The sequence below is a fragment of the Mycetomoellerius zeteki genome, unplaced genomic scaffold, assembly GCF_001594055.1.
Source record: "Mycetomoellerius zeteki isolate Tzet28-1 unplaced genomic scaffold, Tzet1.0 scaffold179, whole genome shotgun sequence".
NCBI lineage: Eukaryota > Metazoa > Arthropoda > Insecta > Hymenoptera > Formicidae > Mycetomoellerius > Mycetomoellerius zeteki.
In genome coordinates, this window is record NW_017256747.1 from 349943 (window position 1) to 370036 (window position 20094).

Below are 20094 nucleotides of genomic sequence, written 5' to 3' on the forward strand. Positions count from 1 at the left end.
AACTCCTACCTCCCAGCCGCCCTGCGCCCATACAATGCTCACTGATAATTTGGGTTCATAATTTGAGTTCTTGTATGTTCACCACTGTGATGTAATAATTTACTAGTTGTTTGACGCTGATTAAATTTCATTATACATTATTTATTAATGTTATTATATATTATATCGATTCTATTCCACTTTAATATTGTAATTTAGTAAGTACAAAATTAATAAATATACTTTGTAACTATTTGAGCTTCCATTTTATTTGTGAAAGAAACTTTTGGATATAAAAGCGTTAGATATTATATTAAATAATTGAAATTTACGATGAGAAAATTAATATTAGCATTGAAAAAACCAAGTTTTAGGCTGTAAAATCCGAAATTGTAGGCTCATTACTTTAGGTTAACAATTTTACAGAGAGAATTAAAAGTTTCCAACATTTATGTTGCTTCCAGCACTTTATAATGGAAATTTATAACAGTGTAAGTCCTTCTTTTTTTTTATTTTAAACACATATTTATTAATTGCGATATAATTGTCCCACAGAGCATTAGTTAATTTATTGGATGTTTATAATGGTCACTCTGTCAACTGATCACCACTGTTCATAACCATCCTATGGACGGACAATGGCATCTATACTTTTATGGTTACAGGAAGAATTTTAGCACATTGATAGACTATAATGACTTTTTTAATTCGTGACGAGATAATTTTATAATTTATGCATTTATAATTTATTGCAAGTTCTTTGTATGTTTCTAATATTGTAAATTTATTAATGAGGACTAAAAATTTGGGTCGAAATGTTTGCGATTTAATTTGCTAATTATGTGAATGTCCTTTTATTTAATCGATATTGCGCATTCATATCCGCGTAGACTCTTTTATAACTTTTTTATTACTCATTATTAGACATTAGATTCTCAAAGTCAACATACATACTTTTCATTTTACAATATATGTATATAAGTAAATGTCCATCAGCAAAAAAATACCTTATAAACATAAATCAATAAAGAAAAACTATAACTTATGTAAAATGTTCAAATTGCTTGTCTCCTATAAAACAAAGTTCAGCTCTTTTTAACAGTTAAAAATTAACAAAGTTTCTAAAGACTCAACAAACTAATAATTTCAGGTAGAATATCTATATAAGAGCAAATGAGCCTCGCACGTTGTCGGTGCAAAACAGATTATATTGTTCAAACTTTATATTACATACAATCTTCCAAACGTTTCGATTCTCACAGAAGATGAGACTTAACCACTAAAGATGGTTCTGTTAATGGTTACAAATTTGATGTTAAATATCAATAGAATCAATAAAACATCAATAAAAATGATATTCTCGATAGTGCGTTGAACTTAAAGACCTCCTAACTATATATTATGGAAAAAATTGCATTTAGCGCTATTTTAAAAATTCAAGATACCTTGATTTTTTATTAAAAAGCTGTTTTTATATTTTTTATCACATGTTGTAGTCTGCATGAAATAGATAAATATTCAATCTTTTTTTTAACTATCGGAAGTTTCTACAAATCATGTTGACTGAACATCTTGTATAAGTTCGTATAACTATCCATAAGCAAGTCGACACTTCTATACGTGATCTATATTTCCAATCAAGCCATTGAGGGCCATTGATAGGTGCCTATGATTCTCATGCGAGAGAATTGATGTCTCTAGTATACAACTACAGACAGATATACCAATCAATTCGCCGTGGCAGTTCGTCAAACGCGGGATATTCAATTAACTTCTTGTCGCCATGTTTCGCACGTGTATCCCGAGTCGTTAATTAACTTTAACATCCCATACTATATCCTATGCGTTGCGTCTCCCATGTCGGGATGCAAAGTAGCTATTAGCCGGATTATTCTCCGCCTTCATTAAGCAATAAACTCGAATAATTATCGCCACTACGTGCCGCGTGAAACTTCTCTCTTTCTCTTTCTCCCCCCCTCTCGCTCTCTCTTGCTCTCTCTCATTCTCTCTCTTTCTCTCTCATATTGCACCGCCGTGCCACTGCCAAACTTGAAAAATGCTCGCATGCCCGAGATGTTGCGAGCGACAGTACTGTATATGTAAGTGTATGCGCCTATGTGTGTGTTAAACGTTTACTACCTAACTTCTTCCTGGCATGGCAAATGCGCCAAACGTGACCAATTATTGAATTGCCGTCTTCTTTGCCTGTAGCTCGTAATATTTTCCTCGTCTCTTGCACATCGTCTTCCACGTTTTCTCCTAATGATTCCACGTGATATCTTCCGATAAAAAAATCGTGATAACTCATGCCGTTCATTCGTTTCCGAACCCGAAATTTTATTCTAGGCGTGTATTTTAGCCATAAATCTTTGACGAAAGTAACATTAACATCTTTTTCTTAGAACTCATTTAATACAATGAACAATTTTTTTCAATTTTTAACAATAACGACAAAAATTTAATAAATATAAAGACAAATATAATGATAAATATATAATTTACTGTGCCTTGGTAATCTAAAGGCTTAAGACGCTCGCACAGATGTAAGAGATCCGGGTTCGACTCCTGGCCGAGGTAATATTTTTCGCAATAAGAATTGATTATTTACTGCAGATTTTAATATGTCACTTAGAGTTATTAAGATCGTTCGAAGATGCAAAAAAGTATCAAATTGTTAAATTGCTAGTCAATTTAACTCGTGATATTACTGTGGTAGTTTAGTAGTTTGTGTTTCAAGACCGAAAAATCATTTCGGGGCGCGCATTTTAAAGGACTACATACATAGTAAATATTATATATAAATTCACACAGAATCATACAAGCACTTAAGATCCAGTTAGACCAGTTAAGGCATTGATTTTTATAGGTTGTGTTTCTTACATATACCGTCCTATAAGATAATATTGATAATTTACTCAAATTTGCTATTTGTTAAAATACATTTTTTAAGGTAACAAAAAAAATCTTGTTATCTATTTACGCGGTAAAACATGGCAAAAACGCAGATTTTCTGAATAAAAATTGATCGAAATTATGACAACTCTTAAGTTGTTATAATACACTGAAAAAAATGCATGTAATTTTACTTATATGACTGGAAAATTATCTAAATTACATAAATATGCTTGGAAATTTACTGGAAATTGTAAATTTCCAATCATATTTAGGCAATTTTCCAGTCATGAACATGTAATTTCTATGTAAAATTACATGCATTTTTTTCAGTGTAGAACGAATCATAAGAGAACGAATCTTAATTCGTTCTCTTTTCGAATGATGAGTTATAGTTTAACCATTTGCTGCACGTATATATAGACTTACACTGGATTTTACCTCAGCGAATGCACGAAACGTGACCGATTACAGACTCGCGAAACGCGATCCCGCTGCGAGCTCGGTCTCATCAATCCGCCGCGCCGGTATCATTCCGATTTCTCTATATCCTTTTACAGTATCTCATAGCTCCAGCGAGAGAACGTTTTGATGGACGAACCACGAGTACAAGATACGTAAGTTATGTGTCGATAAATGAAAAGAAATAAGATTGAATTTACAGTGTATTATGAGGGGAAAAAGAGTCGTATAAATAATAAATTATATTTCAGACATATGTGTGAAATATTATCATCATCTTTCTTTATAAGCAATGAAAATTAGATTGATGTATTCAGAGATAAATATATATAAAGTGAGGAAAATTATTAAAATATTTTAAGTAGGTATATATAATATGCACCAAAGAATGACTCGGACGTACAGAACGATTAATTATTGGTCTATGATACGATTATCATTAAGTAAATTTGCCATTGGAATACATCGTGCACGAGGAAGACGGCAATAAGAGCAGAGGTTAACGGGATCTCGATGCTGCTGTGTATAGCCATTGCTGATATCGTACTGCAGATTCTTTTCACGAGAGTCTCTCCCACCATGTCGTTACTCCGACTCTCTGTCTTGCTCTATTTTCGATCTGAGAGAATCACGGAATTCACCTCGTATTTTCGTCTATCTCTTTGCCGCGAAATGATAGTATTTATGAGCGGATATAACGAGACCTGGTGAATATTGTTTAGCTTTCCCACTTCGTGTGTATGCGCGAACGGGTGCGCGTACCTATACGTGTGCTTGAGATGCTGTCGATTTGCATAACGCGTTCTCATAAATCATTGAACGCCTCTGCGTAACGTTCTCGTGTAAACGACGTGTCGGACACGTGCGCGCCGAAAGGTGAGATGCATTAGAGATATATGTCTATCGTTAGGATTATAATGGAAGATAGAGATGAATGCGAAACGGCGTTTTTCAAGCAACGCTCCATGGAAAGGGCGTTTTAGAATATGTTCCACATGCGTTACATTCCCTAGACATGAAGTTTATAAGGTATTTTACATTTCCTGTTAAAATTTCACTTATAATTTCTACCAAAAATTTATTACTTCGAATAATATCTTCGATTATAGACACATTATCACATATTAAATAATTTGAATAGAAAATTAAGTTTAAATAAACAAATCCACTTTTATTCCTTAATGAATGTACATTAGAGAATGTATATTAAGGAGGTTGTAAGGTAAATGCAATATGTTAAGAATTACTTAAAAATATTACAGATTATTCTAAATTGTATTTAAAAGTAATACAAAAAAAATTAGAAGCAGTTCACCATCTGATTCAAAAGTTATTTCAATAAAAAGTAATATTTTTTTAATTTGTACTTTAACAGAAATATATGAAAATGTATTATAAAATAATGATAAAAATTTCATTTTTTTTATATAAGTACTTTATGAATTCAAGAATATTTATGTAAAATTACATTAAGATGCAGACATTAGTTGTTCAGTAAATAAACAAAATATTTATTTGTTATAAACTAATTGGTGAATCTCAATGGAACTTTGCATAAGTCATTTTTAGTACTTAAAATATTTATATAAAAAAATTCACAGATTTTTGTTATTATATTTAAAATTTTTGTTTATAACAATAAAACTAATAACAAATAAAATAAATAATCCATAAAAATGTGTTGTTCAATAAAAACAGAATGTTATGAACACAACTTTCACATGTATGTAGTTTGTTGAAAGCGTAAATATTAATATCTATATGTGTTTCATGCCCTTACAACCTCCTTAAAAAATCTCTAGAATATATATTAAAAAGTATACATTCGATACATATCGACAAAAAAAAGTAAGTGACAAACTATAGTGACATAATTGTTTTATTGCGCAAACATAAAAATCATAAAAAATCCTCGAAAGAATCGAAAAAAATTGCATCTAAATATCTGTATGAAATAAATAAATTCGTGTAAATTCTTCAATATCATGGATAATATTACATGAAAGAAACATTTTTGCTGAAGTATCTAAAAATTTACTAGATTTAAATCTAAAAATAATTTTGTTAAACTATCAAAATAATTATGTAGAGCACTCAAATTGGTTGTTAAAATGTCAAAACTTTTTATAGCATTATTTATCATGCTTGCGATTCTTATGTATTATTTTCATGAATCAATAAAATCATTTCAGATTTATATCCAACTAAATTTTTAGATGCTTTAGCAAAATTGTTCTTTCCGTGCAGCAAAATGAATATATAAAAACTACAAAAATTAACATAAAATAAGCAAAAATATTCTTACTATTAAAATTAATCCTAGCCTTGGATCAATCTTGGGTCATAGCGATACTATTTCATATTGAATCGGATTTGACAGATTTTACAAGTGCCGCTGCAGCGCTATTAACTGAAACAATGCAACGCTTTCAGCGAATAGATAACAAATGTTTTGTGTAAATAACGGATGCGAGAAACTCGTAGTATTAAACTCGTGTAATAAGTTTCTATAGTCCGAGTAAATTGCTGGAAGAGCGAGGATTTCCGCTTTACTTCAATATCGAGATCACAATAAAAATCCGAATTCTAAGTACGAGACTTCGGAGAGTACTATATAATTAGACAAACGAATGAAATGTTCCTTTAGTCAGTTTGTCGACTACAGTCAGCTTTTGCGTGAACAACTTTCTCGTGACCATTGTGAATTTATGTAATGTCAATAAAAGCGAGTTCGTAACTTATCGAAGACATTATATATTCTTCGCCAAGAAGAGAGAGACTAGGTCTAGCCTGAATAAACGGAAACTCGAATTTCTCAAAGTTTATTCTCCTCCAAGGCCCACGCGTGCGCGTGGTATATACATGATATATGACAGACACCGGAATACAATCTCACTCATTGATATTTTAATCGTTCTGTTTCCGACTTTGTAAGTCAAGGATAATTGATACAATAATCCGAAACTGTCATCAAACACAAATCATGTTTATAACTTCGGTAGAAAATTAAAACTGCCTTGTCCGTGTCACAACTGTAAACTTATCTTTTTATAAATATTTACACGCTATTGTTATGATTCACGTTAATAAATATATATAGCTTCTCGAACGATGGCATTTAACGCACGCATATCCAATATGATTCAACAGTAATATATGATATATTAATAGTGACTTTCATATCATAGAAAAGACGCACGTGCCGCTAGTGCACCTTGACGTATTCCGCCAAATAAAGAATTATTTGAAAATGGAGGAATAATCTCCGGCAATAATCGTAAATCCATGTCTGCTCAAGGTCTTTCGCAGTCTCATCGTCGTCAGCAGTCTCTTTAATGTAGGCTCGATTTCATCCTCTCCGTTGCTAAATACACGAGACGAATAATTAAATCGCGACCTTGAACGTCTTCCCAAAAAAAGACAATTTTTTGCGAGGTCTGTCAATACTCGAAATTTTTACGCAAAATATCTCTGTACGTTCCCTGTTCTTGTTTATCTAATAATATTTGCGTTTGAAATCCTTAAGAGAAGAATATTCCTAATGTAACTATATTATTCACTTGGTAATCAATTTAACAATATTATACGTAAAATATCAAGTTTCATTTTGTTTTATAAAATATTAAAAATATCACATACACATTTTTAATATAATACAAAAAAATTAAAAATTTGTCACTAAAATTCAAAATCAAATGGAAAGAATGATTTTATCGAGGATTTTGCTGAAGTATCAAAAAATTTAGCTAGATCTGTTAATGTTTTTGAGTTTTTCACGGGTATTTTCATCAAAGATACCAGAAGATTTGCGGGTTATCGTCATGTCTCTAATGCCATTATAATGATATTTACAATGGATAAAGACATTCACAAACCTTCTAGTATCTTAAATACAGATCGAAAGATAATTTTGTTTGGGTTATCAAAATAATTATAAAGGATGCTCAAATTGGTTACTGGAATATTAAACAGAATTGTCACCAACGCTTAACCTTTCTATATAATTATCTTAATGATACAACAAATCTATTTTCAGATTTGTATCTAGCTAAATTTTTAGATACTACAGCAAAACCGTTCTTTCCATGCATAATCATCTAACAGTAACGTTTCATTATCAAAATATTGAAAGATATCAATTAGAGTATAAAAGAGATGATATAAATATTTATGTCGTCATTAACTCTATTATAATTTCTCGAATCGGGTCTTCAAACAAATAGAACACACGATTATCTTTAACTCTGGATATCGAAGCGCTGCCAGTGGAATCTTTAAATATTTACTATGGACCCCGATTGAAGTGCATTGCGAATGGCGACTAGATAGACGAGCGTGTTCCAATTTGTGCATCAATGCACTCAAGCGTTTGCAGAGAAGGTCACGTCTCTCATTACGGGCTAACGATTCGATATTAAGTCCCATGTTTGCTCCTATTGCGGTGGAACCGAAGGGAGAATTCGATATCTCCTATTTGCCATTCGATCTCCAAGTTTCCCAACAGAGAGGATGAAGAAGCTCAGCAAACACAAAAATCTGTATATGAAACCCACAACCGTCAGTCTTGCATTTACAAAGTTTCTTTAACAGAGAGAAAAAAGAAAGAGAAAGAGAAATATTGTAAAAAATAAATTATATTATTGAAGAAATATATTCAAAACAATTTCAGCAATAATAAAACTTATAATATACAAATATTGTGTCAATATTGTATTAATATTATATATTGTATTAGAACATTATATCTAAGTCCGATAGTTAAAAATACAAAATTAAAAAAAAATATTTTTTAAATAAATTAAAAAATCTCTCTTCATCTTCTTTTTTTTGTTCTTAATATAATAATAAATATAATTAAGTGGTTACTAATAAAATAATATGAAATAAAGGGCATACACCACAACGCATATATTTATAATCTCGCTACTAAGAACCTGCGTGGTATGCCCTTTATTTCATATTATGTTCTTAATATATTTTATGTTTTTGTTTAAAGATAACGTGGAATGATTACAGTATAATATCGTGGAATCTTGGGACAAAATTGAAGAATTTCGTTGGCTATGCAGATTTTCTGCGAAGATCACGCGTGTAAGATGGCCATCTAAGAAAACGACGTGCCAATTTCCGCATCAATCATCTGCCGTAAAAGTGAGTCTGAAGAGAGTTTAAAGACCTGGCGCCAGCAAACCTGCGTCAATATTTATTATTTGTGCACCGCCCTGACGCGAGAAAATACAATAAGACACATTGTGTAACCTAACAATCTGCCATGATTTTTTTCATAATTACTCCCATCTCAGAAATTAGGGAAATATTTAGAGTTATAATTATAAGATATATACTTGCAAAAACAAAAAATATAATCAAAAGTGAAAGTAAAAACGTGTAAATGTGTATTGATTGCCTTGATATAACTGTGTCAACTTGAATATATCTATTCCTCACCGTTAAAAAAAAACTTTATCCTTATATATGATTTAATCCAGCCACTCGATTAATTAAACCAATATAAAACGAGTTTAACAGCTTGAGTGAGAAAGTAATTTCTATCGATCGGTCTTTGTGAGCAGGGGAAATACATTTACTTAATTATAAACTACAGTTATGTTAAACGATTATGTAGCATTATAAAATATAATATATAACACACACACACGAAATTTTAATTAATTTTAAAAATTTAGTGTAAAATATAGATACTATATAAATTCATTATTATGCAAGAAACTAAAATGTTTCTAACGCCAAATAACTGTTATCAAATATTATGTCGCATATAACATAATGAAATATTTGTATGCGCGTGCTTGAATATAATGTATTATACAGTAAAAAGTATTTAAAAATATGTTTTTCAAAATACATCCAACGTAATATGTGTCTAACGTAAATAAATAAAATCGTTAGCTAAAAAATTGGAAGCAGGGGGAAGAAAAACGAGAAGGAAGGAGGCACGGAAAAGGGAGAGCTCGTATCTCAGCAGTCGGAATGCCGTGAACTCGAGTTCAAGCTTTACGAGCGTGCTTACAGCTGGGTGTGCGGCGCGATATCGATTACTGGGAACACTAGTGCAATTCCACAATGAAGTAGTAATGGTAATATCGCTGATAAACCTGATCGTGGCATCGTGGTGAACGGAGATCCGTATGCGTACGAACTTCAATTAAACGAGAGCCACGGAATCGTTGTGCGGGAGAATCGTACGATAAATCAATTATTTACGCACATTCCGTCGGGAGATTGTGCAGAAATACCGATATATGATATATGTATGTATATATATATATATAAAACGCATTGTGGGATTAGTATTAATTATCGTATAACATTTGACAGTGTCCGTTTTATTACATCGATCATTGTTTTGTCATGGACAAACAAACGAAAATAAAAAATACTTTTCCTGCACAGAAAGAACGGTTTTGCTGAAATATCTAAAAATTTAGTTAGAAAAAATGTTACGGTTGTCACAATCGGAAATAATGATAATTTTCGTTCATCAATACATTTGGTTGTGATAACCGTAAGATGGACGTATCTTAACAGCCATAACCGTTAAAATATGCTAATCCTACAGTTATCACAATCGTATTATAGTTCTTATAATCAAAAAATGTATTGATGGGCGACTTTTGGTCGTGGCAACCGTAGCCGTTTTTTCAGATACAGATCTAGAAATTTTATTGAACCATTAAAATAATTATGCAGGATACTCAAACTGGTTGTCGAAACTTTTTGCAACATTGTTCATCATATTTAAGATTTCTACGTAATTCTGATAGTTCAACAAAATTATTTTTAGATTTATATCTAATAATTAAATTTTTAGATACTTTAGTAAAATCGTTCTTTCAGTGCGTTAAAATTTTTTTAATAGTTTCCCACTCGGTTTCCCAATGATAGAAAAAATATCTTTTTCTTCAAAATTTGTTATAATTATTGAATTGCACAATGTAAATTATTGTAATGTAAATATATACTTTATATATATAATCTAAAACAAAAAAAAATAAATTAACATCAACATTACAAGAAGAAACAAATCATATACTGTTCATTTTTTGTCAAGTTATGTTATCTATTATATTTTCTATTAAATCTAAAATCTTAAGAAACGGAGAAGCTAATTATTTTTATAACAATCTCAATTTTTATTAGATAAAATTTTTATTAAAATTTTTATTGACAACGTATGTGTGCATGTAGCATTTGCGCCTCGATTTGCATATTTCAAAACACTTTCCAAATTTTCTTACCAAATAAGGCTTATTAAGAACATCCTGACATTTATCACATGCTATTACTTTTCTCATTTAATCGCGTAACAATTCATGCTGTCGTCAACAGTCGAGTTTCAATAATTCGGCCAGGGGAATGCTTTAGTAAATCGAGAATGATGATAAGGACATTCGTATAACCAAAAAAGGTTAGCTTCGAGAAGTATCAAAATATAATTATCTCTCTGTTAACAAGTCAAAAGATTCTTTAAAAAGAACAAATTTACTGTTTTTTATTGATGTCATCAATTCTTTCAATGAAAGTATTTCATCGTTAAGTTAACTTTAATAGTTAACGTAATGCTCTCTCAAATTTTTTAACATGTTGGAGAAAGTGGGTTTATATAATATCGAGCGTCCTTGTTACATTGAAGCTCTTAAACAATGGATCATACTTTAAAGCAAAATAAAAATAAATATGTGTTATGATTTGTGAGACGAATATTTGAAAAATATATACGACAGATTTTTTAGAACGTGTTACAGAATGTGAATTTGTTTTTAAAATCGAATAAAATAGGTTACCGCCATCCCATTTCCTTCTCCCTCCTTCTCTCGATCTCGTATGATTTATTCATGCAGATCACACGCAAGAGGAGTGGCAGGTTACCTGCGCGGACAGTAATCTGTGACTTATGTGAATAACACGTCGCCTTTCGTCACGTGCTGCGGAAACGCTCTCTCTATTATTTCCAGAAGAGTATGCAAACGGGAAAGTATGAAATATGACCGCGAACTACTACGAAGCCGGTCGTTCAAACTTAACCAATTTATGCTAATCCTGCCGACTACGGAGAATAAAAAAAGAAAGCTGCACTTGCATTTCTCTCGAAAAATTAGAAAAATATACTTCAATGAGAAAAAGAAATTATTTTTCGTTCTCTTACAAATGTATATACCGAGATATTTTTATTCTTTGTACCATATATGTATAATATAGTTATATTATTTTATAATCGTATATATTATATTTATTAAATTAATTAAAATTCATTAAAAATATTTTTAATGATAGCACATATTTAATCGAATGCAAATGGTCCAGTAATTAAAAAATGTTATTTGCGTGTAACTAAGTTGATTGTTATAGTGCAAAGTGCCAATAATGACTAACTAAAAAAGAAAAAAAATGTTTCCTTCTAAAATGTTACTTCTAAAATGAAGAGAGTAAACGGTAAAATAAAGGAAGTGCTTCGAAGACTATCTCAATAAAGACAAGGACGTTCCCGCGACAGACCGTGAATGGCGGATGTGTACAAATTCATGATACAGGGAACGTCCATTCAGTGGCAGGGGCAAAGACAAAAGGCCTCTGCAATGGAGATGGTGATCAAATGGGAATGTTTTCATTTCGATGCAAATGTGCGCGAGGCTTCGAGAGTGAAAAAAGATACAACGGTCGATAGAGGCTTTGCCGATACTTTGATGATACTCACGATACAAAATGGCAATGAAGATAAACCGGGAAATTAAAATAGTCCCACGAGTACGCTATCGAGATAATCGCAGATGATCGCCAGTAAAGAAGTAAAGGAATGTTGCAGCTCACACATAAATAAATTGCAAGAAAACTCAGACACGAACGTTAAAAGGTAAGTAGCATATTTAAATATTTGATGCGATTACATTTATTGACAGTCTATAAGTCTATAGCATATGTCATATACAAAAATATATCATATAGGATACAAGTCTGAGATTAAGACTAAAACGAGATCAATCGAGAAAAGAAGAACATAAAGTTTTAAATTTTAATTTCCAAATTCTTTTTTCAATCTCTTACATTCGTGTTTTAAAATTTCTAAAGGATTTCAAGATGAACTAAATTCACGTCAATTTCATGATGTGATCTGCACTACGAAAGATGTATGTTATAATAATGCATAATTTTTACACTTGTTCATATAATTTTACATACTTTTCTTAACAACGTGTAGATTTTTCCTGATCTCAGTATTTCCCAATAATCACGTTGCGCAGTCTAAGTTACGTCAACTTTACGAGTTTCAGAGGTCAACCTGCAAAAATGTCATGGGGTTTAACGGACACCAGGGCCCTCGTTCAGTATCGATAGTAAAAAGACAGACACGACACAGACGACTGGACCGAGGATTTTTCTTCGGTCAGCTAACGAATCGATAGGCGCCTGCACGTACGACGTGTCGGGCGGTTCGTAAAAATTGAAGTTTCTCGATTTTTATATAAGATCCACGGAAAAAGCAGGAGGTCGTTAAACCTACCGACATAAGAAATCCCGCCGAACCCACATGAGAGTCGCCATGGAAAGAAATTTCACCCTCTTATTCTCCTTTTTTCTTTCGCGAGCCTGGTACATATCGACGCGACAGTCTCGATAAGAAAGCGAGGGAAATGTGCAAAAAAAAAAGAAGGAATGACCTATGCATCAAATCTCGCGAGAAACGTACGAGATGCATGTAAAAAAAAACTATCGCATAATATCCGACAGTTCACTGCTATTTATTACATTTTTACTGTTACTGGATTTCGTAAGCCGTTATGAACAGACATCACGTATCCTAGAGATGGAGAGAAAAAAGTCATTAAACGACAGTAAATTATACAATCGCACGATACTTGGAAGAATTAGCGACCAAGCTATAAAGTCTATTTACGACGACGAGGAGTAAAAAGAGGGAAACACGACGGCAAAATGTAGTTAATAAAGACTTCGCGCGAATTGTCTTCAACATAAAATTTTTTAATGCTTCACTTTTTTTCCTCGCAGTGAAAGATAAAAAGCTTTCTAACTCTGCACTCTGCAGTTTTCGTTTGTAAGCTGTGACAGTTAATGTGTGAGAATAATATATGAGTTCGACCGTTCGATGTATAATATATTTATATATAAAAGAAATATATATACCACTTTGATCAAAAAGTTCCCGGAATTACCACCAGATGATGCTCTGAGTCAGTTGATTTGAGTTCTGTTTTTTTGGTTAGGTTGCCACATCTATCATTGACATTTCCACCAAATATTGGCTACGTTTACACCGTGCGCTTAGTCCGCGACCTATATGATAGGTGTCTTTGTTTAATATACAGGATAAACAAGGACGTCTATTGTATAGGCCGCGGCCTAAATGCACGGTGTAAACGTAACCTTTATAGCCATAGCTTGACATTTGTAAAAGTTACGCCGTCTTGAGTACATCTACCTCTGCACGGTTTTCGATTTTTCCATTACCTCCTTTCGGCTTAAAACGCGTTCTCCCCCCCCCCCCCCCGTAGTGGTTTTTTGACTCGATCGAACAGAAAAAAATCGCAGGGAGCCATATTCGATGGCTGTTGGATGGTATTCGTTTCGTTCTTGATCAAAAATTCACGGATGTTGCAAATTCAATTCCATTTTTAAAACTGTAAAATATCGAAAACCGTGCAGAGATAAATGTACTCAAGACGGCGTAACTTTTACAAATGTTAAGCCATGGCGATAAAATTTGGTGGAAACGTCAATGATAGATGTGGCAACCTAACCAAAAAAACAGAACTCAAATCAGCTGACTCAGTGCATCACCTGGTGGTAATTCCGGGAACTTTTTGATCAAGGATATTATCTTCCTAGAAAATAGTGCCGTTTTTGCATGTACAAACGCAAGCATTTTCGCTTGTAATAATATATAATTACATTTTATTGAAACACACACACACACACACACACACACACAAAGATTTCTTTAAAATGTAAAATTCTGCGTGAGCTTTGCTCGATACAAATTAAATTTTATCGAATCAATGTATGCAATTTCGCAACTATCTGTGTACACACATACGATTGATAACCATCAAACTCAATATCATATTTGCTTTACTCTCAATATAATGATTTTCAGAACGGAGAATGTCAATGACCCAATGCACTGTAATAAATAAAAATAATTGAAATATATTTAAATCACTCATTCTGAGTGACATAAGTTTAAACGAAATTGTCTGGATAATAAAGAAAACAGAAATATAAAAAAGATTAAATTTTTTTATCTAATTTTTTCCTTAAAAAATGCACAAATATTCCAAATGTAAAATTCATACCTATGTCATTATGTATGATGATATACGTCAGATTTCTATGTTACATCAATTTAATATAATTTGGAGATAGATGATTAAAATTTAATTAATATATGTACATTTAATGTTATAAACTCCCGAAGCCCATTCAGTCAAATGTAAAATGCATTGTATTTCTAATTTGCTCCATCTTTTCCATTATACAGATTTAATGCTTGCCATTATGCAACAAAGCGCATGCAGTTCGCGTGATGCCAAAACCTACGAAGTGTGTAGCATTCTCGTTGCACGTGCATTCGAGGAATTAAATTCAGACGACAAAGCTTCAAAACCTCTACACGGATGAGTGATTCTTCGCATTAGCCTTTCCCAAAAGTTTATTTCCTGTTTAAATCGTATGCATTCCAGGAAACGCCGCAGGGATGCAAAATTCCGTCACGCGATCTGACGCGCATTCCTCGAAGATATGACACTTCTTTTCGATAATAGATACATACGTCGCGATTTTCAAAGCATCGCACGCTCTCAGAAACGTCAATCGACTATTCGAGAGTATCCACACAAGAGCTGCGTTCGGAAACTTCACCAGAGTGCCCGAGTTTGTCATTTCCATATCGTTCGCTATTCATAAATATTAAAGGAGCAATGATAACCCAATACTTTGAATTAAATAACATTTTATTATTAGTAACTTCCATGTGCGTCAAAATGTAAATCTATTTTTATGTTAATTTCAAGGTAAACAACATCCACATTAATGTAAGCACTTGGTAAATAACATCAACTATTTGTGTCAAATTTAATAAGTTTCTTTGAGTTAAATTGTTCAAGTTTATTTAATTAAATTAACGATATATCGGATACCACTGGCGACTTGTAGAAAGGATTAAAAATTAGGTATAATTTGACTTATAAATTTAACAGTATTGTTTTATACCTAATTAGCAATAAATAAAGATACAATGACTGGAACATTCGGGTGAAGTTTCCGAACGCAGCCTATAACAGATCCTAGATTTATTCAAATAATGCTAGATTCCAACGTCTCTATTCGAGAAATAACAAATCATATTTTAACGGCAGAACTTCTTAATCATCTTATCTGAACACTGCGAGCTATCGATATTTCAAAATTCAAAGCACGGAATGATTATCGGTCTTCAATAACCGGCGACCGTCTATCGCCATGCCGAGCTACAAGATTGAATTTCGCTTGAAGCGGTCGCCGCTCCGATAATCGTCCTCTGACACTCGCTCGCGACATGTAAACATCAATCGCGTGCACTTACCGCAAACATTGAGCCAGCCCTCGACGCGACAGGGATACTCCAGCTTCATCTTCGTCTCCCGTATGCGCGAAATCCAGGTCGCGGTGACGATCTCCTCCCTCGGCAGGTCAGGCACTGATCACCTCACTGACAAACCTCTCCTCCCTCGTCCGCGATTTATCACTGGGAAACGATACCGCCGAACGATACCGCTGCGGCGCACATTCTTCCGCGGAACACGCGGAATCTCCTTCGCCCTCTCGTCACGCGTTCGCGACACGAGGGGTGACACGCGAGGGAGAGATTCACCAACCGAACGTAATCCGTACGTAGCGTAGTCCCAAGGTGACCGTGAGAGGAATACGCACCGTATACGAGGGCAGACGCGCGGGTGGTCCCATGAACGTAGTAAAGATACCGGAATAACACACCGCGAATGCACACTCACTTCGGACGAGGGACGCGCGCGCGTGCGGAAAACGCGAAACACACGCGACGGCGAACGACTCCGAACTGAAGCAGCAGCAGCGAGCAGCAGCGAGCGAACGGCGCAGCCGGCACGGCACGGCTGGCTCCGATCCACTCCGATCCTCGCGTCGCGGTCGGCCGTCGGTGCGCCGAGAACCACCCGTCTGTCTCTCCCACCTTCTCTCTCTCTCTCTCTCTCTCTCTCTCGCTCGCTCCCTCGTTCCCGCTCCGTTTTCCCACTGTTTCTCACCCGCGCCGATTCCTCTCGCTCGCTCCTTTCGCTCTCGTTGTCAGGTGGCCGGCCCGTTCTCGCTATCGCTCGCTGCTTTGCGTCTATTCGCGCGCACGTCACGCGTAATCACCGTCGACCGGTGTCACTCGACAAATCGGCCACTTTGATCCCGACGCGTCTGTCGCTTCCATACCGGAGTTCAATACTCGCGGTCTGTTATGAAAATATACACACGCGCAATCGGGGGATTTTGCGAGTATCGACTGTTTCGCAGAGGAGCGTTGAAAATTGGCAACTAGATAAAGTTATTGCGAGCGACACTTTGCGCGACACCGGCGGATATTAACCGGCAACACTCGAACGGACTGAACGTTCTTCGATTTGTCGTCTCGATACTCCACGCGTCTAGTTACCGCTACGTTCAAGTGTATAACTAACGACGAATTGATGCTCGTTTTTAATATAGATTAACTTTAATCTTGTTTTACTGACTTTTTGTCTTTTTTTAGTTCTAAAAATTAGAAACGGATACAGAGCGAGTTAAATCGAGATTAAAGTTAATTTACACTGATAAAAATGTGTGGCTATTATTAGAATTATTTTTCTTCAGTAACTGTATAATTTATAACTTCGTTCTTTTTTTTCTATTTATACATATAACTGTAATTTAACTCAATTACATTTTTTTTATAACTAATTTAACCATTATTTTTATAATTATCTTATATCAAACTTACTTATCAACATATTAATATTTAGTGCTGACTAAAATGAAGTGTTCAGTAAGCAATCAGTGATTGAAATATATCTCTGATAATTATCATATTTTGTAAATGTATATTAAGAATTAAGTTAGGATTCTTTTAATATTTAAACGCGTCTTAATATTGAACCTATAATTTTAATTTCAAATGTATATGTATACATATTATACATATATCAATTTATTATGAATAATATGTAGCGTATAATTGTACGTTTAGTAAGTAAATAAAATAATTTAATGTTAGGAACGTATAAGTATAATGTTAGGAATGTATAAGATTCTTGTATTTAAAACAGCACGACTACTTTTAAAGTAACTGTAACTGAAACTACGTGTTACTTATTCCAGAATCGGTAACTTGTAACGGTAACTTGCAACTAGTTACTTTTTGAGCGAAAAGGACCGTAACTCTGTAATTAATTACTTTTACAAAGGAACTTTCCCAACACTGCCTTAATCTCGGTTCAACTTATTCTTCAACTATATTGGTAGAAACGAGCATAAGTGATCTTATTTTAATATATTATTATCGATTAATGAGACTGAATAATAATACGAGGTATTTTTGTTAAAGATTTTCTCGCTTACACTTTTATAACTGTAAATATCCCATTAAACAAAATTTAACAATAATATTACGTCAATGTTACAATTTTCTGATTGACAATAGGTTTGTTCGCGTTGCTTGCACTTTTTGCCATCAGTATCTTCGTTTTTTCTGTCTTTAATAATTTATCTCGTTTTGAATGAATAATTTTTTAAGGATTTCAATATTAAGATCTAATATAAACGTAATATAACACGTGTTTTATGCAACAGTTACATTGTAGGCTCGATTGTAGGAAACAATAATGTTGATGTAATGTTATAGTTACTTTGTACTTGGCGGGATACGTATTATAAATAAAATTATACATGAGTCTACCGAAGTTTCTTTTTTAATCGAAACAAGAGCAATTTTAAATTCACGTGCATTTGTGCAGCTCGTAACATTCTGCGGCTACGTATTTTTAACTTCTAGAATCTCATCGTAAAAAAGCTTTATATTATTTTATAATTTAATATCAAATGTTCATGCACGTGCATTATACATACATTAATACTCATCGTAAGAATTTGTAAAAGAACCAAAAAGTGATATTTAAATCATCTGTCATGAACACCTGAGATATCGATTAAAGTCGTCGCGAGCTTCCAAATTAATATTTCGAGGGTGACAGTCGAATCTGGAGCAGGTCGCGATGCCATAAAAAGATTATCGCGATGAAACGTAAACTTCGATTCTTATCCACTTTATTCCGTCTCTCGTAATTTTAACGACCATAATTTTCCAAGCCTGCTCCAAATCAGTAAGTAATTTTAAAATTACGTATTTTGAAAAGTCACATCACGATATGTTCTTTTTTCTTCTATTTCTGTCATTTATTTCTTTAAAATTCGATAACTATAAAATCGCATAATGGATGAAATTATTTGTAATATCATGTGATTTTTCAAATTACATCATTTTAAAAAATCACGTACTGATTTGGAACAATTCGTTACGTGATTTACATGTTTTAATTACATGATTTCATGTAACGTTGTGACATGATTTTTTTCAGTAGGGTATCTTTTTTTCCTCGAAGTGAGAGGAAAAGAGGAGGAGGAAAAGAAAACACGCGTGAAAAAGTTTTGGCTGATCGGAGCGGGATCGCTAATAATACACGAAGCAGTGGCGAGTCCTCGTTAGTGATGCGAGATTCTGATTCGATTATTCGAGAATCGATTCTTTTTTCGCAAATTAATCGATTTATTAGATGATTCTTTGGCGGTCGATTATTTATGAATTGATTATTTTTCATAGTTCCAAATTTAAAGAATAAAACACTAGGCCAGTTTCATCAATGCCGATTAAAGCTGGGTTCCGATATTACTACCAGTACTGAAAATCTATAGTGCACGTAACGTATACTATAGATTTTCAGTACTAGCAGTAATATCGGAACACAGCCTAACTTTGTCACGAGAACTGCCAACAGTAAGACTTTAAATCTGTTTTATTTTCTAGCCTATTAATCGTAAGGAAAAAGTGTGACATGGATAATAAATTAAATTTTGAAATATAAATATATTTTGAGTGTTTTTACAAATACAACTTTTGTAACAAATTTGTTGTCAAGAAATTAGGTTAGAGATGATAAGTTTTCAATTTAACAGTTGGCAACTCTCAAACTTAGGCTGCGTTCCGTTATTCACTGCGAGCACCGCAAATAGCATTTCATCTTTATTGTTCACCGAATATTAAACAAGAACAAAACGCTACTTGCAATGAATAACGGAACATAGCCTTAATTGGCCGATAAATAACGGATGTTGATGAAATTGCGTTTTTTTTAAACTTCAAAAATATTTTAAACAATACAAAAAAAAGCTAAAAAATGTTAAAAATATTAAAAATCTCGATTGATCACGTTTTAAGTTGTTTATAATATGTTTTTTTACTAACGCTGCCTATTTAGAATTTTTAATATATTTAGAATTTTTAATCGATTCTTCAGAATCGATTAATTTCAACCCGATTAATTAAATCGTAAATTCTTTTTTATGAAATTTAAATGATTACGATAATCGATTTTTTTTTTAAATGTCGCATCACTAGTCCTCGTACTCCTCATGTGCGCAGGTGCCGATCGAAGCAGACACTCGGCCAACTTCGCGCCGCAACTCAGAGATTGT

General features: G+C 33.3%; 1 protein-coding gene across 2 annotated transcripts in view; it reads right to left on the reverse strand.

The window, feature by feature from the left end:
• The window catches only part of raskol (Ras GTPase-activating protein raskol), a 350704-nt gene extending 334276 nt beyond the window's left edge, over window positions 1–16428 (reverse strand). For both annotated transcript variants that reach the window (XM_018446324.1, XM_018446322.1), the window contains exon 1: window positions 15932–16428. In XM_018446324.1, coding sequence (XP_018301826.1) covers window positions 15932–15980 — 49 coding nt within the window. In that variant the 5' untranslated portion in view covers window positions 15981–16428. The remainder of the gene's footprint in view (window positions 1–15931) is intronic.
• Between the last annotated feature and the right edge of the window lie 3666 nt (window positions 16429–20094).